General features: G+C 39.1%; 1 protein-coding gene across 1 annotated transcript in view; it reads right to left on the minus strand.

Annotated features, from left to right (window-relative positions):
• Window positions 1–25,957, minus strand: part of CR2 (complement C3d receptor 2) — a 30,703-nt gene extending 4,746 nt beyond the window's left edge. The window contains exons 1-24 of the mRNA XM_059904496.1: window positions 25,900–25,957; window positions 19,690–19,869; window positions 18,224–18,323; window positions 17,711–17,796; window positions 16,744–17,142; window positions 14,674–14,850; window positions 14,489–14,591; window positions 13,767–13,852; window positions 12,207–12,596; window positions 10,616–10,804; window positions 10,431–10,530; window positions 10,121–10,203; window positions 9,192–9,599; window positions 8,414–8,590; window positions 8,244–8,334; window positions 7,873–7,949; window positions 6,549–6,953; window positions 5,986–6,162; window positions 5,824–5,911; window positions 5,386–5,468; window positions 4,130–4,522; window positions 2,901–3,086; window positions 1,623–1,811; window positions 279–302 (exon numbers count right to left, since the gene is read on the minus strand). Of these exons, the coding sequence (XP_059760479.1) occupies window positions 279–302; window positions 1,623–1,811; window positions 2,901–3,086; window positions 4,130–4,522; window positions 5,386–5,468; window positions 5,824–5,911; window positions 5,986–6,162; window positions 6,549–6,953; window positions 7,873–7,949; window positions 8,244–8,334; window positions 8,414–8,590; window positions 9,192–9,599; window positions 10,121–10,203; window positions 10,431–10,530; window positions 10,616–10,804; window positions 12,207–12,596; window positions 13,767–13,852; window positions 14,489–14,591; window positions 14,674–14,850; window positions 16,744–17,142; window positions 17,711–17,796; window positions 18,224–18,323; window positions 19,690–19,869; window positions 25,900–25,957 (4,249 nt within the window). The remainder of the gene's footprint in view (window positions 1–278; window positions 303–1,622; window positions 1,812–2,900; window positions 3,087–4,129; window positions 4,523–5,385; window positions 5,469–5,823; window positions 5,912–5,985; window positions 6,163–6,548; window positions 6,954–7,872; window positions 7,950–8,243; window positions 8,335–8,413; window positions 8,591–9,191; window positions 9,600–10,120; window positions 10,204–10,430; window positions 10,531–10,615; window positions 10,805–12,206; window positions 12,597–13,766; window positions 13,853–14,488; window positions 14,592–14,673; window positions 14,851–16,743; window positions 17,143–17,710; window positions 17,797–18,223; window positions 18,324–19,689; window positions 19,870–25,899) is intronic.
• Between the last annotated feature and the right edge of the window lie 1,073 nt (window positions 25,958–27,030).

Genomic DNA, 27,030 nt, shown 5'->3' on the forward strand with positions numbered 1-27,030 from the left:
TGCAAAAGACCAAGAGTTAAACTAAATTTTTGGTAAACTTAACTTTCAATTTAGAAACTGGGAATAGCTGTTCAAGTCATTTATTCCATTCTATCCAAAAGTGACAGTTTGTGATGTGAAGTACACATTAAAAGATCCTTAAAACACTAAAAAGAAGATAACTTCTTATGAGTTAAAGTGAAAAAAAAAATAACAGTCAGGATATAGGGCCTCAAATGTTACATACATTTTTATAAATCACCATTAGAAGTTTTCTTCGAGTATTTAAGAAAACTTACCGCAAATAAGAGGAACAAGTGAGCCTAAGGAGAATACAAAATCATGAAAATATTAGTCTAGTTGCATGGTTCCACATAGTTCTAAGTCCCATGGTAATGTCCCAGAAATTAACCTCAGCTCCCTCCTCTCTAAGTCTACTTAAAAAGAGGTATTGGAACCCTGAATTATACCCACTCTTTCTTTCTCTTTTTTTTTTTTAAATAAATATATGTATTTATTTATGGCTGCATTGGGTCTTCGTTGCTGCATGCAGGTTTTCTCTAGTTGAGGCGAGCGGGGGTTACTCTTCGTGGTGGTGCGCAGGCTTCTCATTGCAGTGGCTTCTCTTGTTGCAGAGCATGGACTCTAGGCGCACGGGCTTCAGTAGTTGTGGCTCGCGGGCTCCATAACACAGGTTCAGTAGTTGTGGAGCACGGGCTTAGTTGCTCCGTGGTGTGTGGGATCTTCCCAGACGAGGACTCGAACCTGTGTCCCCTGCATTGGCAGGTGGATTCTTAACCACTGCACCACCAGGGAAGTCCCTACCCACTCTTTCTTCATTTCTTATGTAACAACTTCATTGACCTTTAAATTTTTTTCCACGTTAATTAAGTTGGGGTAGTTCTTTCATGAAAAAAACCAATAAACTCAACTTTATAATCAGGGATTTCTCAGGTCAGAATGCAAACATTAACTGTTACAACAGGTTGGTTAACATATTTTTGGAGGCCCCTGTCATATTGCTAAGCACTTATAAATCAAGATTCAGCAATAACAGAAGTCTCAGCAGCAAGTCCTTTCAAAATACAGTCTGTCCTCTGTATCTGTGGATTCAACCAACCACAGATCAAAAATATTCGAAAAAGCAAAAAATTTCAGAAAGTTCCAAAAAGCAAAACTCACACTGCAAGCCCAGCAACGATTTACATAACATTTACATTATATTAGGTATTATAAGTAATCTAGAAATGATTTAAAGTATACAGGAGGATATGCACAGGTTATATGCAAGTACTATGCCATTTTTTATAAGGGACTTGAGTATCTGCAGATTTTGGGATTCAAGGGGGTCCTGGAACCAATCCCCCTGAGGATACCAAAGGACAACTCTATAAGGTTGTTAGTTTTGCACCTTTTAAATTAGTGCTCTCCTCTCTTTATTTCCTTTCTTTACTTTCCCCATTCTCTGAAAGTCTCACTTTTACTACAGTAGACCACCAACTTCAAATTCATCTGTTACTATACCACTGGTCACAGACCTATGTCAGTTTAAAACCCAGGAGTCCCTAACATTGAGGGATACCACTCACTCTCTTCTTTCCAGCGAAACAAGTAGGAGCTGCAGTGAAGCCCTTTGTACTTACTTGGGGATTTGCAAACAGCCAGGGGAGGGTTCCATCCGTGATCTTCCTGACACTGGCTCTGGGGACTGCCTTCTAGGGTATACCCATCTTCACATTCTAAAGTGATGACAGCTCCATACTGATACATTTTTCCAGGCTCCAGCCCACTCTGGATTCCATTTATATGCTCTGGGAAGCTACAGTTCACCTCTGAAATTAAAGGAATCTAATTGAAGCTGAGTCATATTTTGACATTTTACCAAGAACGTAGATACTGCCCTTAAGGGAAAGGTTTATGAAACCAATTTAGTTTATTCTCAGTTAGTAAAACTTCACTGAAATAACACAAAATGATGTCCTAGGCATAGCCTTTTAGTGTCAGCCATCTACCTCAGGAACGTCCAGGTAATCATACCAGATTACTTTCCTTTTTTGTGCTTTAGTTTCTAAACCAATAATGTTGAATAATTTTTGTGGCTTCTTAGAGAAATGATGAGGGCTGAATGAGTAACATTAAGACTTCTGAATTTTTGTTTCATCAACTTTGACTCTTATTCTCCAATTCTTCTTACATGTAAATGCTTCCTCATTTCTTCTTTCATCTTTTCAGTGTAGGGGCCAATAGTGTGAGATTTTGGATTTGAACCTGACTCTAGGATTTTCTAGCTGTGGAACTTTCTGTAAGTTACAAATCTCTCCATTCTACTGGGACCTCATCTATAATACAGGGATAATGGCACCAATCACTGATATGGTTCTCACGAGGATTAAATGAGATAATGCATGCAAAGTGCTGTGCACAGTATCTGGCATATGGTAAGAAGTGCTTAACTAATATTCAGTATTAATTCATTACTCATATTTCATATGCACTGCTTATGATAATGAAAATGACATTCTGAAACTTTTATAAAAATATACCTATAATCCTACCACCACTTAGAGGAAACATACTCAAAAGATAACTTTACTTTTTATGAGTATTTTGTCAAATGCACACTTATAATAACTGTAACCACAGTGTAAATTCAATCTGTACTTTAGTTGTTTGATTTGCATAAAGATTTCAACTTTCCATATTTAAATGACTACATAAGTGATAGCTCAGATAGAGCCTCAGCCACTTTTCTTATTTTGCAGTATTTAGATGACTTCATCTATTAATCCAATTAAATGCATTTAATTAAATGATCCAATTAATGCATTTATTTGGCTATTTTAAGTTGAAAGTACCTAACTGAATATATCTATTTTGGACAAATTTTATTTAAAAAATAAGAAAACAAATAAACAACACACCTTTGCAATAAGGGACAGGTCCATTCCAGGTTCCTTCATGTGTGCAAAGAAGGAGTGCCTCTCCTACAAGCAGGTAGCCTTGGTTGCAGCTATACAGGATTGACATTCCGGGAGAAAATCGAGCTATGTCTCCACCAGTATGATTTCCGTGGGGGATCTTAAATGGATGTTGACATCCTAAGAAAGCTTAGACACCAATGTAAAAAGATCTTTAATTTAGTACAGAGGAACACATAGCCAGCAAATGGGTGATAGCAATACAGAAAGAAGGCAGGCAACAAGCCAACTAGTCAGTATCCAAAAATATTCATTTAGCCCAAACCAAACAGTACAGAACAGAGATTTGCATTTCCTACCTATATCATATATGATCTGAAGACAAATGTCAAATGGAAGACAATGAAACATCAGTGGTTACAGCCCACAATTGTAATCTATCAGAGAATAGTAATCTTTTCTTTTCTCTTTAAATGGTAAAAAGGCTGTAGTCAAGGGTCACACCCTCAAATATCTACAGGAGCCAGGAAGTGAAGCCACCAGATATGGTAAGTCACAGAGCATCTGTCCTTCTAAAAATGGCAGCCACTGCCCAATTCAAGATACTGGTACCTTGCAGGAAAGCAGAGGGGGCCCTCACTGTATCACAGGTTCACTGTTTGCCTTGGGTGGTGGAGATGGGTTTCACTTAAAATAAGACTACTGTGCTAGCCAAAGAAAACAGTTTTGAACTCAGTTCTTGGTCACCAGTTGGCAGCCTCTGTTGTAGATAGACACTGATAGGGATAAAACTACCGATGATAACTAAAATTACAAGACAATTCAGTGAGTTTTAAGGCCAGCTCCACTCTCCAGAATACTCAAAGATCCCTTTCTGGCTTGTATCACAGCCTTACATATCAAATTATCAAGCAATATTACTGCCAAACATTTGCCCAAAATGGTATGTGCATTTTCCCCATTCTAAAGTAATAAAAATAATAAACTTGGGAGACTCCATCAGTTTCGAAGTTAACCATTATCCTTTCATGTACCTTTTTTCAACAAGCTTAGAAAGAAAAGGGAAAGAAAGAATGAGCTGAGAAGATAAGGCAAGGCAGGTATTTTGTAAAATAATATGACTGCCTTAGCTTTTACTTGCTTTTCTTTAGGCGGAATGGCAAGTGCAGATTCAAAACCCTTTTTCTTTATTCTGTGCAACATCTCATATTTTAGTGCTGAAAATATCTTACCCTTTTTGATACAAGTTGGTACAGCTGGCACCCATTTGTTGTCAGTATGACACCTAATCAAGTGACTCCCATTCATGATGAAGCCGGGATCACAGGCAACATGTACTATGTCATTGTGGGAATATGAAGAACGAGTTTTATTTAGCTTGTATCCATGTGTGACCTCTGGATTAGGGCAGTGAGTCACAGGAGGAGATTTTATGCACTGTGGGGGAGGTCCACTCCAAGATCCACGTCCTTTAGAATCACTTATGCACCGTATACTTTTCTCTCCCAGAAGATAGAATCCTTGGTCACATTCATAAGAAATTTCATTTCCATACAGAAAGTGTTCTGCCATCACACCCCTGTGCCTCCCATTGTTAATCACTGGTGGAGGTTGACAGTGGATAACTGCAGAAGAGATTAGGAAAGTCTACTTCAGCTAGTACACCATGGTGGACAGTTTTCAATCAGATACTATAAAACTAAATAATAAAACTATGCAACTGCATGTAGTGCACATAGCTATTAAGTTATTTAAATTTTAGATGCTGGATTATGCTTTCTTTTAAAAAGCTTTATTAAATTTTTGACTACATGAATAATACACACTCATTCCAAAAAAGAGTCAGAAAATACAGTAAAGTATTAAGAAAGGAATAAATACAGCTATGTTCTCATGAAATAGAGAAATAGTCTCTTTTTGTTATTTTTTAAATTTTGAGCAATTAGCAGGTATATGGCAAATACAGTCATTCCTCAGTATCCACAGGGGATTGGTTCCAGAATCCCCCATCAATACCAAATTCTGAGGATGCTCAAGCCCCTTATATAAAATAGCACAGTGTTTGCATATAACCTACGCCCAACCTCCTATATACTTTAAATCATCTCTAGATGACTTATAATACCTAATACAATGTAAACGCTGTGTAAATAGTTGTAAGTAAAATGTAAATGCTAGGTAAATAGTAGCCAGCACATAGCAAATTCAAGTTTAGCTTTTGGAAGCTTTCAGGATTTTTAAAAAAATATTTTTGATCTGCAGTCAATTGACTCCATGGATTTGAAACCTTCAGATACAGAGGGCCAACTGTATTCATTTCCTACTTGACAATTTTGTTTCCCAATGCTAGTACCATCCAAACACTAAAACATGTTTCTTATGTACACTGAGCTAGAACACATCGACTGTTAAGGTATAGATTAGTTCTGTAGTGACCTGTTCTCTTTAATCCCCTACAACCCACTGACAACTTTTTTTTTTAACTTACCTTTACAAAGTGGAATCTTTTGGAACCAAACCCTATTCTTATCACCTTGACATTTCCGATAAGCATGTCCAGTCAACTGGTACCTAGAGAGAGATTATAATACGTTTTCTCTTCCTAAAAATCACGTCTCTGAAACCTAGCCTCCTCAAACCACTAATACAGAGGCACTTCTAAATAAGAATTTTGGCAGAAAGGAGTCAAAACTCCTGGCCCTTCAAGTAAGCAAACTACTTTAGACTTAGAGTTACTCCCAACAAAGCCATTTCCATGTCAAGAAAGGACTGAAAAGTTAGAGATGCTACTTAGACCTTTGGAACCTCACAATCTCTGTTAGTGTGACAACGAGGAACCTCTAGAGGGAGTCACCAAGACAAACTGAGGCTAGAATTAATGCACAAAGCAAGGTGGAGACCCTTTCTGAGAATGAATCATACTTACCCATCTTGGCAGGACATATTAACTGGTACCACAGGTGAACCAAGTGGAAGCTCTTGAAGACCTTCCTTCAAAGGTTGGCATGGTGCTTCTAGAGGAGCAAAGTTGGAATTACTTATACATGCCTGATATAAAAGAGAAAGACAACTCAGGAACTGAAAGTACCTTCACACCGAGGGGCAGAAGGACTCCAATTTCCTGAAGGCATACAGTGAATGGATCTGTTTCCCACAAGCAAGTAGCCAGGATCACAGGTGTAGTCTACAGTCATCCCAGAGACAAAGAGGACCCTATTTCCACCTGTATGCCGACCATGGTGGAGCCCAGAAGGTGGCTGACAGCCTAAAGAAAAAACTTCCCACATAAATACCAACAAAAACTCAAGAACACTAAGTATACAACATTTGACAATAGACAGTCTGAAACTTTTAAGCCAAAGATCATCAAGCTCTTATTCATTACTGAGTGCTTTCTGCTCTTTTGAAGGAACCTGGAACCTTAAAAAAGATCCTCTCAATTATTTACCCTGACTGTATCCCAGATCCAAGGGAGCATTTGCAGAAAGAATATATACAACAACACACATAGACTGTTTTGTTACAGAATGGAAGAAATGGGACAGTAATCTATGCCCCCTTGCTTTTTTCCATAACTCTAGCTTTGGGTGGGAGATAACAAACAAGAATAAACAAGTAAATACCTCATTTTTCTCTCCACTGAGATTTTACCTTTTTCACAAACTGGTATTTCAGGATCCCAGGTGTTATTGGCTTTGCAACGAACCTGACTGCTGCCCTTCAAAGTAAATCCATTATTACACTTGAATATCACACTGTCATTGTAGAAATATGGGGCTTCCTTGCTAGATATCTTGTATCCATTTGCAACGTGGACATGTGAGCACTGAACAGCAGGGAGGGAAAGTTTACAGAGAGGAGCGGGTCCACTCCAGATGCCCATCTCTTGATCGTTGCTTGTACAACGGATGGTGCTCTCCCCAATGAGGTTGAACTTCACTCCTCTCTCTGGCCCGGGGTTACATGTGTAAGTGACTGTGGTACCATATAGGACATCTGAGGAACTCCCTGTGTGTACTCCATTGTAGATAACAGGGGGTGGTGGGCAGGTGATATCTGGAGAGATGAAAAGTTACTGTACAATTCTGTTCCAGTATTAAACACCAAAGAAGAGAAATGAGACTGGTTATGAATCTTTTGTTATCAGGTTTCTTGAAGCATATGGGTGAGATGTGATGATATGCATTCTATCAAAGCTCATTATTATGCAAAATTCAGTTTAAAAGATTTCATAGGAAAGATTTTTGTAATGTGTTAAAAGTGAAGATGTAGCTCAATATCATATTGTGAGACAGTAAAGTCTGATAGCAAATTATTAATTAAGAGAAGAATTCTTTTTTTAATAACCAATAGGTCAATAAAAGGCACAGGGGAATAGAATTAAACTTTTTTGAGATGGTACATTGTTTTGCTGTGGTGATATGATAGGCTAGACAAGAATATTTATTGTTGATTGAACATCTACTTTTTGACAGGCAATTGTCTCATCGGCAAAGGAGGGATGGGATAGTACCATTTAATTATAATAACTTTGAGGTCTGCAGTCTGATGCTAATGTTACAGATAAGAGGCTAGAGTTCAGAGAAGTTACATAAATTGCCCCCGGTCAATAAGCAGTAGAAATAGAATCCGAGTTCAGATCCCACACCAGTTCCCTTTCTCTCCACTAAACCACAGTGTACCCAAAATTAAAGATGGTGGCTCATATACTCACTGACCTCATTACTCTTATTCTCCCATATCACAAAAGAGAATCAGTAACTAAATGCATTTAAATTAAGTGATTGCTAGGCTTTGAAGTAAAAGAAAGCAAAACTGTGCAACTATAACTGTTGGCAAAGTGAATAGAACAGAATCTAATATTTTTATTCCCATAACATGCCTAAAACAGAAATCTCACAGGATTCTAGACCCTCTGTTATTCATATTTATAGATCTCACATTATTCAAGATTCTTTGTTATTTTTCTACTCACCTTTACAGAGACGAATCTCCATAAACCAAGGAATTGTGCCTTGACACTGCTGATAAACACTCTCGCCTAGCCGGTACCTAGGGACAAAGAGTCATGACATTTTGCCATCTGGTGACCACTAACCTAAGCAAGAGCTATTGACTCAATAGCAGACACATTACTTTCAGTACAGGAATCAATAGGAACAAAAACGTAGCCAGCAACAGCACAACCCACCCATTGCACAGCATAGTTTCCATTAATGGAAAAATAGAGTGATCACACTTCCATGAACACGTGACAAGGGGGGTCTTTGAGATTAACTCCTACACAGAGCTTGCAATGTAACTGATAAGCCAGACCTAGTTCAGACTGAGACAGTCCTCACTCACCCTTCATCACAAGAAGAGTTGACATCTGGTCTGATAAGTTGGTTCTTGGGTTTTTTAAAGACTTGCTTTCCTATAGGTTCACATTCTGCCACTAAAAAAAGAGAGGAGGATGAGAAGTCAACTCAAGGCAATCTCAAAACCAAAAAACATTGACATTCAAAGCCTAGAACCTTTGCATGTGGGGGCAGTGGGTATCCACACTCCCTCAGAGGTACAATGTATGGATTCTTCTCCCACCAGCACATAGCCAGGGTCGCAGCTATATTTTATGGATGTTCCAGGGTCAAAGCGAATCATGTGTCTATCTTCCTTTTGCCCATGGAGGATTTTAGGAGGAGCTTGACAATCTAAAGGAAAGACACAGAATTTTTCTTATGTAAACAATGATAGAAAGAAACTGAGCCAAAGAAAGTGACATTTATGCTACAATTCCACTCTGGTGGCAGTTGTACAGTGCAGAAGTAATCTTGCAGCCCAATTTTGGGTAATTTTAGACCAGTGGTTGTCAATTTTTTTCTGCATTTAGGCAGCTGCAGATTTTTTTTTTTCCATTCCCACTGGGTGCTCCAATTCCTCTGTTGTACAAGGAATCATCTTGTACATTTCGAATGGGAGATTCTGACCTATCTGTAGGGTTATTTTGCTGAAGTCAAAATCACTTTTCTTTTAAGAAATCACTGTTAAGACAAACATTTTTTTCCCAGTTGTTTTCCCTTTAAAGAAATAGGCAACTTAGGGGTCCCTAATGATTTTTCCCCCCAAGGATAATCCTACAAAATGAATGGGAGACAGTGTTTAAAAAGCCTTCTATATAATTTATCTTCACTATATTTTGTAAAATTGAGGGGACTGGAAGTTGGACAAGGCCCTGCTGAACTCCATAACCCCTTCTCTAATGCTTCAGAAGGATGAATCAGTGGCACCTGTTCCAAGCATTGGAATACCCACCCTTTTCACAGACTGGTACCGATGGTTCCCATGTGCCTTGGGCATTACATCGGATTCCCTTGCTGCCCTTCATGGTGAAGCCAAATACGCAAGCAAATACCACAGTGTCATTATAGGAATATTGATCTTTCTGCCCGGATGATATTTGGCCTCTTAGGATCTGGGGAGGTGGACACCGAACCTCAGAAACAGAAAGTTCACAGCGTGGGGCAGGGCCGCTCCAGGTCCCAGTCTTCTGACTATCAGTGGTACAATGGATAGTTCTCTCCCCAGTGAGGATGAAGTTCACTCCTTGCTCTGGGCCCCGGTCACAGGTATAAGTGACTGTGCTTCCATACCGAACATTCACTGAAGAGCTGCCCGTATGTCTTCCATTGAGAATAGAAGGAGGTGGTGGGCAAAGAATTTCTAGGAAATTACAGAGAGAGATGACAAGATTCCAACTGTACTACAAACAAAGAATGTCTCGGGTGTTGCTACATGCCACTCTCACATCCTGGGTTCAGGGACAATAATACTGGAATCTGTAATGAATCTGTCAAAGCGGCTATAGCAATATAATTCAGAAAGTATGATTTAAAGCTTTATTCCTTAATATATCTACTTTGCTGATCCTTTGATTTCTTTTACCAAGTATATAATCTCCTTTATGTGCATGGCCTGGCTGGCAAATGTACATAGCTTTCAGAGAAAGAAAAGCTTAGAAACCCTGTTTTACTTGAGTAAGCAAAGGACAAAGAGGTAATTCAAGGATGTTTCAGTGAAGAACATATCCCTTAAAGATCTAAAGATCTCTGGGGGAGATCCTTGTTCTATAAGATCCTGTATAGTAACAACTGGAGGAAACGCTTTCAGTTAAGCTGAGAATGTGGTGTCCTGTTGAACCTCTGGCCAAGGAACTAGTTGCAAACCACAGTCACTTAACATACCTTCACATACTGGCATCTTGGTCCAAAAAGTACGCTGTCCAACAATTACACACTGGCTAGAAGGTTGGCCTTGTAATCGATACCTGGAGACAAAGGGAGGTCATTCAGAACTATTAGGCGGAACAAAACCCTCTATTTAAAATCCAAATTCACTTAATTTGTGGGCACCAACTCCTTTTATTGGCATTATCTCTCACAACCTTAAGTTGTCCATCGACCGTCACAGAGAAGCCTTCTGCAGGTTTCACAGTTCACACCATGCACACATAAGTCAAATGAATTAAATCTCATAGGCCCTCTAGACACTCACCCTTCACTACAGGAAAAGTTCACAGTTGCACCAACCCGAAGACTTGTGGGCCTCTTTAACTGCCCATTGAGAAATGGTCCTGGAGGTTCACACTGTGCCTCTAAGAAAACAAGCCAAAGATGAGCAAAGTGCGGCAAGTAACATAATAGCCCAAATTCTTAACATTGATTGTAAATTTAGGGTACCTTTACATGTGGGAGTGACAGCACTCCAGTCTCCCGAAGACAAACAGCGAATGGTCTTTTCTCCAAGAAGCAAGTAACCAGGTTCACAGCTGTAGGTCACAGACAATCCTGGGGCAAAGGAATTAACACTCTCCCCTGTGTGATGCCCATTGGCGATTGTGGGAAGTGATGGACACTCCAGGGGGATATCTTTACACACACACATTAGGAAAAAGGTCATCAGATAGCTCCTTCACAGTCTGTATTTTGACTTAGTACATACATCCAAATAAATGATACATGGTCTATGCTAAGCAGTCGTCATTAATTTTCGACTCAGTCTTTTAAAGATCAAACAGGTATGGTTTAATTATATCCATTTTATACCGCAAATAGTACATTATTTTTTATTTTTAGTTACACTTTATGAATCACATTTGCAGTGTGAAAAACTTCAATTACCAAAAAAAAGTCCATTTTCACTCATACTCTCATTCTACCCTTAAGCCTATTTTCTGCTCCAAAAGTAGCATGTTGTTATTTATGGAGTTATCCTGCCAGATATTAGTAATATAGTGTTTTTGGATCCTATACGTGATATATCTATACACATATTTTGGATGTGTATGTATACTCAATACATATTATTCTAGGCCCTGCTTTATTTGCTTAATAATCTATATCTTTCCATGTCAATACATATAGGCCTATCTAAATCTTTATAATCTTTAATCCTATCTATAATCTTTAATTGTTTTTCATGGTCACCCCATTTGAGACTATCTTCAGATCTTCCCTTCCTCCAAGATTATATATCTGTTTACAGAGAGATAGAATCATATTTTTCTAATAGTAATTTTTTCAACTCTTTAATCAATTTAGAATTTATCAATATTGTTCTTTATTAAGAAAATAAATACCTTATTTTGATGGTATAATTTTTGTCATGTATTGCCAGTTCCCATAATTACATCACTGAAATTCAGATTTAGAGTTCAGCAGCAACATAAACCACACCAAATAATAAAGAAAGGAAGAGCTTACAGTACTTCTTATTTTCAAAGTTACTTGATTTGAAATGTTATGGCTTAGGACATGAGTTTGAAAAATAGTGGATCACTCAGAAAGTATTTATAGAGGCCAAAGAGAGCAGCACATCATTTCTGCTAGACTATACTAACAGCTTTTGTAGATCAATTTTAAATCCACTCATTGTGTTTTTGCTATTAGAGCCCACATTTCTTCTCATTTTAACAATAACCCAGATATGCAGTTGAAAACTGTAAAACCCAATTCCCGCAGTCCAAACAAATTCTGGCCCCCATCCTTGTGGGACTTATTCCATTCAATTATTAGGTGTGTTTAGTTAGATTTTCCCATTATACTTTAAAATTCTTTGCTCTACTGATGTTTGTTGAATGAATATTTATATCCCTCTACAACCAAGAAAAAGCCAGGAAACCATAATTTTCACCCTTTCCGTTGCTTCCTCCCTCCACCCTTACCACTCACACATCCACACTGTTCTTCCTTCAGAATGATACCAAACTTAATCTGCACAGAAATGCGAGGCTCCAAGCTCCTGAATCAGTTTTATTTTCATTCTACTCACCACTTTCACAGGTTGGTAGTGGTGTTGGCCCCCATGTTTTATTTGCTTGGCACCAAACAGTTTTGTTTCCTTTCATGGTGAAGTTGGTATTACAGGTAAATGTCACAGAATCACCATGTCTGTATGGTGGTCTAGACATTTTATTTCTGTATCCACCTGGTACTATGGGCTCAGAGCAAATAGAATTTTTATTGTAATATTCACATATAGGAGCAGCTTTATCCCAGATTCCATTCACTTTGTCTTTAGTTATACAAAAAAGAATACTTTCTCCAATGAGGCGGAAGGCACCCAAACAGCTGTACCTCACCACAGCGTTAACAGCTATGGAACCAGAATGATAACTATTCCGCCCATTTTTGATAGGAGGAGGAGGGTCACAAAAAATCCCTGCAAAGTAGAAAAGAAAATATGTGGTCATACTGATCATGACAATAAGATTCAAATTTAGATAAAAGTCCAAATATAGGTCGTGTCACTTTTTCAGAAATAGACTTAGAAATTTGTATAATTTATTTCTTACTCATAGTCCCTGTCTGTCCCCAAGTTCCTAATTTCTTACCTTTCTCTTGATCCTCAGCAAACAAAGCAATATAGGACTATAAGCCATCTTGACCAAACAATAACAATGAAACAGAATTTATTGAATAGTTCTGTGTCTAATCAACTTTAATAATGAAACAAAAGGCAAACAGTACATGAAAATAATATATTAATGACATACTAATCACACGTGGAGAGGCACCATGGACTAATGAAATCTGGGCTCATTAGACCTGGTTTCACATCCCCACAGTCATTCAATAACTGTGTGACCTTAGGCAAGTCTCACCCTCTTTAAGCCTCGGTTTCCTAGTCTAGTATAATTCAAGGTTGTAATGAGAATCCAGTGACATAAAAGTACCTGAAAGGGGCAAGTACAATACCTGGAACATACTAATTATGCAGTGCCTGTTTCAAAAACACAGCTGGAGCTGTAAGTAGTGAGACCACATTCTGTCCCGTTACAAAAGATACTGCAGCCTCACTGCAAGTCATTTGTCATCCTTTGATGCTGGTCCCATTTGAAAGACCCACAGGAAGTGATCAGAGGTTTGGAATAGTGACCTCATATCTTTTATTTATTTGTCCTAATAGACATGAAGAATATTAATTGTTTATAGCTGCGTTGGTATATGCACACCTTTCCTGAGTGAGTCTTAGAATAAAGGAAAAATTGCCAACCTCCAAAACTTCTGGTTGATTTCCATTTAGCTCCAAGAATTGCTCATCAGATGAGGAAATGGCATAAGAAGACACAGCCAAACCATTTCAGCACATCAGTGCTATTCATTTTCAGTAGGGGTAATTTTTGAGAGCCTTTATCCTTATACACATAGAATACTCAATACCATATGTAGTCAACTGAATAAATTTAGTTTTTGTCTGCATTCTAGAACATACAGAAGAGTGGCATATATATGTTCATATTGATAAGATTTTATAATTGATAAATGCATGAGAATACACCAAAAATCAAGAGGCACGATCCATACTTGATTATTTTTGCTTTCTACTCACGTTCACAGACAGGAAACTTATTATTCCAGAGTACTCTCATTCCTTCTGAGACACACTGACTAGAAGATTGGCCATTTAACCGGTACCTTAAACAATAAGGGGTAGCAAATCATCACCAGAACAAACTAATTCTCGGTTGCATGGAATTCATCACTTCTCTCAAGTATATGGTATTAATAGCCTCTATTTTTGTAAGCATTTCTGGCTTAAGGAAAATGTCTAAGATTGTGAATCAGCTAAGCTATGTGAGGCCTTCACACCAGCTGAAAACACAGAGAAAACAGTCCTAATGATCTGTTCTTTTCTTGAATTCTCTCTTTCCTCTTTGGCATCCAAATGTCAAGATTTTCTTGACAATTAGAAGGAAATAACCTAAGTTCCTAGTAAAGAAAACATCAGAGACTTTGTTCCCTAAGCTCACTTTAAAGAGTCCCTCTTACTGAACCCCCAACATCTATTCAGACTCCAAAATAGAAGCCTTAACTTCAGAGCCCAAACTTTGCTTTTGCAAAAGATGAAAGGATAATTCTCAGCTTTGGCTGGCCATGCACAATTTACACATTTGGGGAAAATCAATGGAATTTGCTTAATAACAGAATTCTTAATCATAAAGGGTAAAGAAAAGGAGAGAAAAAAATTTTAACTACCTTTAAAGATCACACTTTGCAATGCTTAGCTATGGATCATAGGCCCCAAGTCAGGCCCCATCACCTTGCACTCACCCCTTATCACAAACAAATGCAACCTCTGCCCCAAGCTGGAGATTAGGAGGAGCTACCACATGACCGTTGAGAAGTTGGTTTGGAATGGCATCACATGATTTTGCTAGGAAAAAAGAGACAAGGCTGGCACATGAAGAGTCAGGAAACAGCTAAGTTTCCTTGAGATGGAATAGACCTTTAGGCACCTTCACATTTGGGGGCTGGATGGCTCCAGGTTCCCAAGGATGTACACTGCATAGGGTGAGTTCCAATGAGAGTATAGCCAGGCTCACAGCTGTAGGACACTTCCTGTCCAACTGCAAAGAATTCCTCATCCAATTTGTTATAATTACCATGGTAGACATGTGGAGGTGGTAGACACCCTGAGAAAAGAACAGGACCAGAGTCCTTTTATTTCTGAAATAAGAACTTTCTTCTCTACAACCTAAGCCAACTTGAGGTTGGCAGGAGTCGGATGAAGGTGGTCATGTCAATTCTCCAAAGTATAAGGCAGACACTCTTTTGGGTGAGCTGCAGTGGGGCTAACATGTGTTTCATATTTTAGACACGATCAACCTTGCATCTATCTTCCTTCTGTACCTTGATTTATGCCAAGAAACATTATTCCCATTCATCATTTTCCCATTTCATTTAAATGGATATACTCTCTCACTAATGTTGTAGCCAAAGGAATCAAACTATTATAATGCATTTTTACCACCAAAAATCTCCTCTTTCTTCCTGCTTCCCAAACCACTGATGAAGTTTCTGAGCCTTGTTGGGGGGGGGCTCCCAATGTTGCCAGGTTTTTAATAAGTCAGGCACTTCTCAATAAGAGTAGGGGAAAAAGGGGGAATGGGGGAAGTGACTTGATCTTAACTCTAGCCTTATTCCATAAAACCTACATTTTTCAATAGGAGAATGTATAATATCTATAGTAATTTGAATCAAATTCTGATCAGCCCATTTCCCCCATTGGCCTGGCCAATAGGATTGAGAGTTTATTTTATCCTCATTTAAATAAAATCTAATCACATATGATTTTTTAAACATCTTTATTGGAGTATAATTGCTTTTCAATGGTGTGTTAGTTTCTGCCTTATAACAAAGTGAATCAGTTATACATATACATATGTCCCCATATCTCTTCCCTCTTGCGTCTGCCTCCCTCCCACCCTCCCTATCCCACCCCTCTAGGTGGTCACAAAGCACTGAGCTGATCTCCCTGTGCTATGCATCTGCCTCCCACTAGCTATCTATTTTACTTTTGGTAGTGTATATATGTCCATGCCACTCTCTCACTTTGTCCCAGCTTACCCTTCCCCCTCCCTGTATCCTCAAGTCCATTCTCTAGTAGGTCTGTGTCTTTATTCCCGTCTTGCCTCTAGGTTCTTCATGACCATTTTTTTTTTAGATTCCATATACATGTGTTAGCATACGGTATTTGTTTTTCTCTTTCTGACTTACTTCACTCTCTATGATAGACTCTAGGTCCATCCACCTCACTACAAATAACTCAATTTTGTTTCTTTTTATGGCTGAGTAATATTCCATTGTATATATGTGCCACATCTTCTTTATCCATTCATCTGTTGATGGACACTTAGGTTGCTTCCATGTCCTGGCTATTGTAAATAGAGCTGCAATGAACATTTTGGTACATGACTCTTTTTGAATTATGGTTTTCTCAGGGTATATGGCCAGTAGTGGGATTGCTGGGTCGCATGGTAGTTCTATTTTTAGTTTTTTAAGGAACCTCCATACTGTTCTCCACCAACAGTGCAAGAGGGTTCCCTTTTCTCCACACCCTCTCCAGCATTTATTGTTTGTAGATTTTTTGATGATGGCCATTCTGACTGGTGTGAGATGATATCTCATTGTAGTTTTGATTTGCATTTCTCTAAAGATTAATGATATTGAGCATTCTTTCATGTGTTTGTTGGCAATCTCATGTGTTTGTTGGCAATCACATATGATTTTAATCATATAAAAATCTCTGATCATTAGCTCTGGTACTACCTGCTTTTTTTTTTTTTAAGTGTCTTCTAATTTCCCCTACATTAATGCATATCTAGCACTGTCCCAGAATATAGTAAATTTCCCAACTCTTCTACATTTAGATACTACTTTCAAAGTTTACTTTTAAGTTCTTTAACCAGGATATCCAACTACATACACTCACTGTCTTTATCTTCCTCTTCTCATAGGTACCATATATCTATTCCTCCCAAAGTCTCAGTTTATTTCTAGATCCCCAAAATTTCAGCCCAACTCACCCTTGAAGCACCTTGGCAGTGGAGGGTTCCATTTGCTGTTTAGTTGGCACCATACTGTGTTGCTGCCTTTCATGGTAAAGCCAGGCTTACACTTAAACATCACAGAATCATTTAAGGAAAATGAGCGTCTAAATCCAGATTCCATAATTCCATTTTCAACTTCTGGAATTGGGCATTTGACTACATGAATACACCGAGGGGGAGGGCTGCTCCAGATGCCAACTCGATTGTCTTTGCTGGTGCAATATATTGACTTCTCACCCACGAGGTCAAACAGCTTTTTCCCATTCGGTCCAACATGGCACTTATAAGTAACCACCATTCCATAGTAAAAGTCCTCGCTACTGCTGCTGTAAAAGTCTCCATTGGAGATGGCTGGGGGTGACTCACAAGGAATAGCTTGGGGAGGATGGGGTAGATAGGAAAAGAGAGAAGGCATTTAAATGTTATACCTTCTGGGAATTTTGTCTTAACTCTTGCAAACCAAACTTCCACTTAGCCTATAATTAACCCCTATTATTGAAATTCTGTATCCTCATCTCAAAGATGGTTCTAAATGGGAAGTAGCAAGGTAGGAAGATACATGGAACTGGCCTGATAAAAACCCACAAAAATATGATCTGGTCACCAGTCCTGACCCCCAGAGTACAGATAAACTGTTACAAAAGGCACCTAGGGTGGTGTACATTTTGCATGGAATAAAGTTGGCAGTGTGTAATCTTGTGGCATATTTTAGATTTGAGCACTTATTCACTATGAGATAATGTACCATCAAAGGACAGTAAGCAAAGGAAAGTGTAATGGGATTGGGGGCATAGAAGAAGATAAACCACAGATCTGTGTCCAGAACTACTCAAGCCAAGTGTAACCCACCTGGGTACTTATTTTGATGTGTAGATGCCCACTTTCCCTTTGGAGGGTGACAAGAGGAATTACCTAGGTGCAATAAAGGGAAAATTCTACTCACATTCACAAAAAGGCATGTCCTTATCCCAGGTTACAATATTGTCTGAGATAATACATGTGGCAGAGGAGTCACCAATGAGTCGATATCTAAAGACAAAGAGATGAGTGATCATCTCCCAGCTGGACATTTTAGGAAAGCTTAGTTCTTTTTCCACTGAAAGAATGGCAAAGAATAGAATATCATATATGACAAATAATGGTGACAGATTAAGGACTCATACAAAAGATTCAACAATCTAAAGACAAATGAAATTTGACCTCCTGGTCAGTAACACTGAAGATTTAAAATTGGAAGAAGAATAGCCCAAACTTTTTTCTCTTCTAGGGATCCTCTCTAGTGGGTAATCCTGAAGAGTTGCCTCTGGAGCAGATCAGAGAAGTGATTCTCTTTTTACTTATCTATGGTTAAGGGTGGGTGGCAATTACTCAGTTCTCTTTTGGAAGATGGGTGATTTCTGGTTGAAACTAGTGTTCTAATATCCATGTGCTCTGGAGATGTCTCCTGGTGACTCACCCTTTATCACAAGAATATGTAATTGTTGACCCAAACACGATACCCCTGGGTGCAAGGACAAAGCCATGGAGGAGTTCTCTAGGAGTTACACATGATTTACCTATAAGGGAAAACAAGACAAAACAGGATTTGGGACTGGGATTTGGGGGATGTTTTGTGTCTTACATTAAATTCCAACCTGACTGGACTTGCTGAGTAGTTTACTTATGTTTATTCAAAGAAATTTGGGGCATTTACAGAACTTCTATCTTCCAAAGGATCAGTCAACTCCATAACACTATTTGTTTAATGCATGTAGTCTATATTTCTGAGCATGGATGCAAACATTATTTGTAGTCAACCATAATTTATAATCTCTATTTCCCCTTTTTATACTCTGTCAGTTGATGGCAACATCTACCAAGTCCTATGGCTTAAAACAAACAAACAAACAAACAAACAAAACCTCACAGTCATCATTTCCTATCTGTAACTCATTTTCTCTACCCCCTGCCCTTAATTCAATAGATCACCAAGTTTCCAGGACTGGATTCCAGAAATCTCTCTCCAAACCAACTATTTTGCCACCACTATAATCTCTCATTGGATCATTGAGTAATAAAATTTACCTTTCTAATGCTGGTCGCCATTGGTCCAGCACATCTTCTATGCTGCTGCACACATTATCTTTCAGAAGTATAAAGGTGGTCATGCCACTCCCCACATTCAAAAACTTACACTGACTTACCATTGTTTATTGGAAAAGAATGCATGGCCTACCACACTTAAACTCCAATCCACTTAATCAACTACTATTCCTCACCATGCACCTTATATTCTAACCACTCTGAATTTTCCTATTTTCCAGAGACGTCATGTTCTTCCATACCTTTATGTGTTGGCATATGCTGCTTCCTCTGTCTGTAGTGCCTAGATTTCTCTATTCTCCTAGATAGCACTTATTATTTACTTCTCTATGATATCATAAAATTTTATCTCTATAAATAAAAGCAATTACACCATAGTACAGTATTTGTTCAAAAACCAGTCTTTACAAATACTATAGGACTTCCTCAATGACAGAGACTAGCAGGTTAATTTTTATGCCTCTTCCAAGCCCCACCATCTAGCCTAATGCTTCATACCCAGTGGTTACTCAAAAATATTTCTTGAATTGAGTTGGGTGAAAACTAATATGAGGTGAAACTAATATTCCTTGTATACTAACTTCTAAGATCATTGTAACACAGTACAGAGACCATAGAACAAGGTCATGAAGATTATAGGATAAACAGGGTTGGCCAGCTGTGTGACTTAACCCCAATACATGATACTTAATACCCTTAGGAGTAAAAGAAAACATGGAGAACCTAGCAGCCCCTTTCATTTGAGATTACTTACTTTCTCATCTTTTATCTTGAAAATAATAGGTTAGCCCATAGAGACATGCTATAGACCCAAAGATTCTTCTATTACTGATTACTCACGTTTACAGATTGGCTGAGCATCTGACCACTTGGAGGTCTCTAGGCAGATGATAAAGAATGACCTCTTGACATACCCAGGAAGGCATTCATATTCCCAAGTTGTCCCAACAGCAAACTCAGACTGATCACTCTGAATTTTAGGCTTAGCAAAAGGATACCTTGGCAGGAACTTACACTGACCTAAAGACAAAGACCACAGGAATATCAAAACTAAGAGAGGCTAAAATCTCTATTCAGCTTGTTTTGTCACCAGTTACAATAACTTTGATCTTTAGACAGTAAACCCAAGATGTCAATATTTCCTGGGTCAAAGAAGATATATCTTGCAGTATGAATGCATATACAGAGAAATAAGCTCGGGAGTTCAAAGGCTTTTTAGGATAGACTTCAGAAGAAGAGCTGGAGAAAATCATTTTTTAATAAAATTCCATAAAGACCCTGGAGTTGTTCTATCTTCTTACAACCTCATAAATAAAAACTAAAACCTTATAAGTAAAAACTTTTCTGGGATAGCACAGGAAACAAGTATATCAGACCTTGAAAGCTCATCACATGTATGATCCTCTAAAATTACTTTAATGCATTAACATTACTATCTTAGTCATTAAACCCTTAGGTCCTAGCAAGAAGAAAATAGGGTTGTTTTTATTCTTCATTATTTTATTCCATTAACTTAGTAGAGTAATATACCCCCAAAAGAGTTTAGTAAATACTTCCTGATGGGTACCAGATAAAAGGAGCCAGTTTTTTCAAGACACTTCTCTGTGACTTAAAATAATTATGATGATGATTATGATGATGAAGATGAAACAAACCTTATTCTAGGAGATGGGTAAGAAACTGTAACACCCAGATACTTGAGGATGTACCTGGAAAAGAATTTTTCTAGGTATGAAAGAGAGTTCAAGTTTCAACTCCAGAATGGTGGTATATTTGAATATCAAATTTATAAATCTCCTTTTTCAAACAAATCTGAAACTGATACAGGTGCAAGTCAAAGAACAAACATGGACTAACTGACACAAAGGCAAACACAGAACTCCCAAAGTTGTGGCCAGACCCAACCTTTTTGTAGCCCAACACTTCTGTTGGAGAAGTCATATGGACAGGATCTAAGAATAGCCATTACTCTTGGGACCCAGATCCCACTGTAGGTCTCCTATTTCTTTCCTCAACTCCTTTGGTGTCCTCCATTAACACCTACAAATGTTTCCAAATGCATACTTTCGCAAAACAGCAAGACTCTATAGGGAAAGTCAGGGTTTGACCTCAATGAAGACCAACTTCACGACCCTGCCGTTATTTGTACCAATTCACCCTAATCAAATGATTTAACCTGTAATTATCCAATGTGGATAAGGGCAATCCTAAATAATTTTCCACAATCTGAAAACCAATTTGAGTTTACAAGATTTAATCATTAGTGATGACATGGACTGAGAAGTAACCAAGATCTTGAAGCAAAGAAAGTAGAAGGTGAAAGGAGATAAGAATCATACTTTCTGGATGAGAAACAATGGGAAATTTTTATCTTCAGTGAGACTTAGGGACACCTGTCTCTTGGGGGACGCCAGCTCTTATTAGTAATGATTTTGCCAAAATCCCAGGTCACAGGACAGAATTTACAGCAATCATGTTCTCTTTCATATCAGAAAAGGGAAAGTTAGCCTATGAACCATTAAGTAACATTAATTCTCTTAAGGGTCATTGGACCCTCTTCACATTTTTTTTTTTCTCTTCACATCTTTTTAAAATCAGGAGTAAACATCAGTGTAGATCATGACTGGATATAAAATAGAATATAGTGACAAAACATTGACATACACATCCCTTGAACCATATTAAAACTAACTAGGCAAAGGCCTTTCTAGAGAACAGAAATACATTTAACTCTTTATCTGTGTCTAAGGGGATTTACCTGGACTGGCTTAGAAACCCATTTGAAATGAATGAAGAACAAATATACAAGATGATCAAAATAACCCTGAAATTTAGGTCAGACAGCAGGTAGAAGGAAAAATTATTATTGATAATGAGAATTATTATGATCACATAACATAACTCTGGGTTTCCTGGCTATGTGATCATTTTTGAATGATGGGTGTGCACATCAACCAAGATACTGTCTTAAGCACAGAATATGCATCAGTGAACATTAGACACAAGGCTCTCACATTCATGGAATTTATATTCCAATAGAGGGAGAGAGACCATAAGTAAATACCAATGAATAAATAGATCGTAGGTAAAGGAAATAAACAGAGTGATGTATCAAAATGTAATGCACTGGAAAAAGGAGGGGACAGGAGGGCATATGACTTCAGTTATGATGGTTAAAGAAGGCTTATGAAGAGGAGACATTTGAGTTATGACTGAAGGATAAGAAGATGCCAGCCAGACAGGTAAAGTGCTGGGTAAAAGCATGTTAGGCAGAAGCCTAACAGCAGGGATGGATTTACTATGCTTTAGGGATAAACGAAATGCAAGTGTGGCTGGAACTTAGTGATCAGAGTGAAATGGAATCGAGTTAAAAAGCCCAGAAGGAAGGATTACACAGGGCTTCTTAGTCCACAGGAGGATGTCCCCGTGTTATTCTGGGTAGGAGTCACTGGAGAGTTCAAGCAAGAGAGTCACATGGCCTGATTTAACTTTTTAAAAAAATAGTCTAGCAATTGGATGGCGAATGGACTGGACTTTTACTTTCAGAAGTAGGGAGTGTAGTCTGGAAGGTATTATAGTAGCTTAGACCAAAAAAATGAAGCTTGAGCACAAGGAGACAGTGAGAAGTGGGTGACTCTGTTGTACTTAAATGTGGGACTAAGGGAATGGGAGGATTCAGTAATGGCTTCTAGGCTTTTGACTTGAGCTCTTGGTTGATGGTAATACCATGTACTGAGATTCGTCAGGCAATAAAGACAGATAAAGGCCTTGATCTCATGGCACTCGTATACCAGTGAGGGAACAAACAAGTAAATAAATAAGAAGGTTTTATATGATGATAGGTGCTCTGTGGAAAATAAAACATGGTTATGTGATAGAGAGTGACCTGGGGTATAGACTACTTCAGGTAAGAGTCAGAGCATCACAGAAAAGTGTCAGTGGAGCTGAGACCTGAATGTTGAGGAGACAGGTAAGGGATGACCCATAGAAGAGCATTTTCAGAGAGGAACACCTAGTGCATAGTTAAACAAACATGACTCCGTTTAAGGAATAGAAAGAAGGCCAGTGTGGCTGGAGAAGAGTCAGTGAGGGAGGAGTACAGAGAACTTCAGAGAAACAGAGGCCTGGAGTTGAGGTTAAGGAGCATGAATTTTGTCCTAATGTGATGGGTAGCCCTTGGCATGTTTTAACCAGAGGAGAGAAAAAATCTGATCTCAGATGGAGGTAGGTGATTGGAAAATAAGGGAATTCCTACTTAATGATTTTATTTTCTTAGTGTTGGTTAAGGTGAGGCAGTCAGTCAAGGCAAGAGTGAAATTTAACAGCGCAGGAAATTTGAATTGGTTTATGCAAATAGATAAAAGGAGAAAAATGAAAACACTCTGAGAAGGAAATTTGCTCTTTAAGATACTTGCTTCAGAATTTTCCAGAGTGCTTGTTAAATCTCAGCTTCCTGGGCCACCCCCCACCCCCCGCAAACATATGAATTTCTGGAAGGTGAGATGGAACCCAGAAACCTGTATTTTAAAAAGGCACCACGATTCCTCAAAAAATTAACAATAGAACTACCATATGATCCAGCAATTCCACTTCTGGGGATATATACAAAGGAAATGAAAATACTAACTTGAAAAGATAACTACACCCCCATGTTCATAGTGACATTATTTACAAATGGAAACATAGCCAACTCATGGAAACAGCCTAGGTGTCCATCAATAGATGAATGGATAAAGAAGTTGTGGATGAATATATACAATGGAATATTATTCAGCCATTAAAAAAACAAGGGAATCCTACCACTTGCAACAACATGGATGGACCTTGAAGGCATTATACTAAGTGAAATAAGTCACACAGAGACATACAAGTAATGTATGATCTCACTTTTACGTGGAATCTAAAAACAAAAAGACAAAATTCAGAAAAAAGAGATCAGATTTGTGGTTATTGGAGGCAGGGAATGGGAGGAGAGAGAATTGGAGGAAGGTGGTCAAAAGATTCAAACTTCCAGTTATAAGAAAAATAAGTACTAGTGATGCAATGTCCAACATGATGACTATAGTTAACATGGTTTTACGATACGTAGGAAAATTGTTAATAGAGTAGATCCTAAGAGTTCTCATCACAAGGAGAAAAATTTTCTTTTCTTTGTATTGTATCTATATGAGGTGATGGATGTTAACTAAACTTACTATGGTAATCATTCCACAATATATGCAAATCAAACCATCCTGCAAAAGTCAGGAGGGGGCGTGGGTATAGCATGAGCAAAGGACCTTGGGGTGTCGGTCGGGCAAGAAGATGAGCGGTGCATTTGTGATAGGAAGCAGTGGGGAATCAGGAGGGGCATGCTTAGGTGAGATCCAATTACCAAAGGCTTGAAAGGCTGAAGACAGATTTTTTTTTTTTAATTCCACAGGCAGTAGGAAGCCCTTTTAGATTTTTGAGCAAGGGAGTGGAATAATGAAAAAAAAAAAGTTTTTAAATTTTGGTTTTCACCATTGGAAAAGTTAAAGACTAGTATCAGAATAACCTGTAAGAGAGGAGGTTGTTACAAAGGTAATCATAATGAATATGATTAAAATATTGGTGTAAGAATAAGACAAACAACAGAATCACGTTAGCTGTGACAGTCGACAGAAAGGTAGACCTGGCCTTTCGTGCGTCTGGAGTTAAATGACCGAAAGGATGGTCCTGCTCTGGTACTGGAAGGGGATGCTCTGGCATCCTTGTAGGGTACAATGAATTGACAGGGCTGGAAAAGAAGTTGATTTTCAATTGATAATATCCTCTCTGAAATTTAGAAAAAGGAATGGAATGCTGGCAAGAAGTCAGGTGGGGAACTGTGACACACGGGAGGTGTTAGAGAATGCTGTGAAAGTGTGTTTGTTCAAAGAGTTAATAGGTAGGAGAGAGAGAGATGAAGATAATGGTTTGGGGAAATGTTCAGTTAAGGGTCAGGATAAAGTTGAATGTCAGGAAGCAGGCAAAGTGAACTGTGATAGAACAAACGTATGCACTATCCCTTAACAAGCTGGGAGTGGTCAAGCTTAAATGCTGACTCCATCAAAACAGGTCCAGACAGTCGTCTTATTACTGGCATCTAGTAGTAACATCCAACATCTAACTTTCATTTGCCTAATTTCATCTGATATTCAGGGCAGCCGAGTAAGTGTAGGGCTGCCTATCTCTAGTTTCATTTTACCGATGAAGAAACTGAGGCTAGGGAGTGAAATGACTTGCCAAAAGTCACGCAGGTATTGAGGTCTGTATACAGTAAACTTCTTAATAAACTGGGAATCCAATGTACTCTGAAAATTATTAAAAAGTTATACCTATCTTATCACCCAGAGACTCCAATCTTAAAAAATTACAATTCTTCTTTAAAATTAAGCCAATCTGGAGGAAGAAAATTATAATAAACGTTTAATGACACCTTCTGGAGCCCTTGCCATTACAGAAGGTAAATAACACAAAGAACTGCAATTTTAATTCACGTATCAACTTTTCTAAATAACTCCAGATGTTTATCGTTTAGAACCACGCCTGGGGATCAGACAATATTCTTATTCTGGGAAGGCAGCAGGAGGCTGTGCTGCTTTTACCAGGCAGGAGGGAGTTCAGTGTGCGCAGAAACTCCCGCGCCTAGCGGAGCATGCAACCGAGTCGCATGCACTCAGCACGAGTAGGTTTCGGATATGTGTCCGGGCGTTAGAGCTCGCAGACCTCCAGACCCAGAGCGCTGAGCACATGCTGAGTCCCGGGGGCGGGGAGCCCGGAGAGCACAGAGCGGGCACGCCACGCCACAAGCCACACTGGGCAGATCACATAGTGCGTCTCTGATGCAGCCTGCAATTCTGGTGGTCCCAGCCCAGGAGGAGCGAGCAAGGACATTCAGGACCAAGAGATCTCGGGGTCCCCCAAAGCGAGCGAGGCATGCAAGACTGCCCCGCCTTCTAACTTTTGACTGTCTCCTTTGCATCGCGGCACAGAGGCCGTCCCGGCCCCAGACGCGTCCCTACCTCCGTGCTCCCATTCCCAGCTCACCGAGGACCCCTGGCACGGCGAGAGCCAAGAAAACCCAGAGCGGACCCGCGGCGCCCATGCCAAGGCTGCAGCCCCAGCGGCTGGATGCGTCTGAGACCCGCGAGCCTCCGGCAGCTCCGGAATGACAGGGCTGGAGAAGGGGGCAGCTGCAAGCAGGGGAAGGTGGGCCCTTAAGTAGTGTCTGGCACCACGTGCTAGCTTGAGCGCACACCTGCTGGCTGCTGGGGGCGGGACCACGCGGTGAGGGCTGCAGAGGGGGCGAGGGGTTGGCCGGGGGCGGGTGGGCGGAAGAACTCTGATTCAGTCTTTGGCTCAGATTCTACTCGTCAGTGCAGTGGCTTTCCAACGTTTTTGACCACGCCACCCAGTGCATCCACTTTTGTCTCTCTGGAGAACTGAAACAAAATAGTACTGGCTTTACTAATCTACAACGCTCGCTCCCGTTCTATTCTATTCTGTTCTATTCTATTATCATCTCCTCTCCTTTCCTCTCCTCCCCTTTCCTCCAATTCCCTCCCTTCCCCTTCACTCCCCTCCACTCTCTCTCTTGAAAATTCTGGTTTGGATTCGCTAAATTCATTTCAAAAGTTATTAACCCTCCGTTTGAAAACCGTTTATTTACAAAGGAAACTTAGGAACAGTAACCAGCTCTGCTGTTCTTTTCTTTTTATTTTGAAGTAATTACTACAGAAAAGTTGCAAAAATAATACAAAGAATCTCTATACACCCATCACCACTCAGATTCTCCAAATGTTAACATTTTACTGTATTTTCTTTATCATTCTCCATCTCTATTTCTAGATAAATAGCTATAGTATAGCTATATATAGAGAGATCTAGATATATACACATATACTTTATATGTGTATATAAGTATAATTATATAATTTTTTACTTTGGAACTCTTTGAGATGAGTTACAAGCATGATACCCCTCTAAATACTTTAGTATGTATTTCCTAAAAACAAAAGCATAGTCTTACACAATTTCAGTAAAATGATCAAAAAGAGGAAATTAACATATTACATAAGGGACAGATTGTACAGATTTCTCCAATCAGCTAATATTTCTTATTATAGCAAACACGTGCGGGCGGGTGGGTGCCCGCACGTGCACACACACGAACACACC

This window comes from Balaenoptera ricei, chromosome 1, assembly GCF_028023285.1.
Source record: "Balaenoptera ricei isolate mBalRic1 chromosome 1, mBalRic1.hap2, whole genome shotgun sequence".
Lineage (NCBI taxonomy): Eukaryota > Metazoa > Chordata > Mammalia > Artiodactyla > Balaenopteridae > Balaenoptera > Balaenoptera ricei.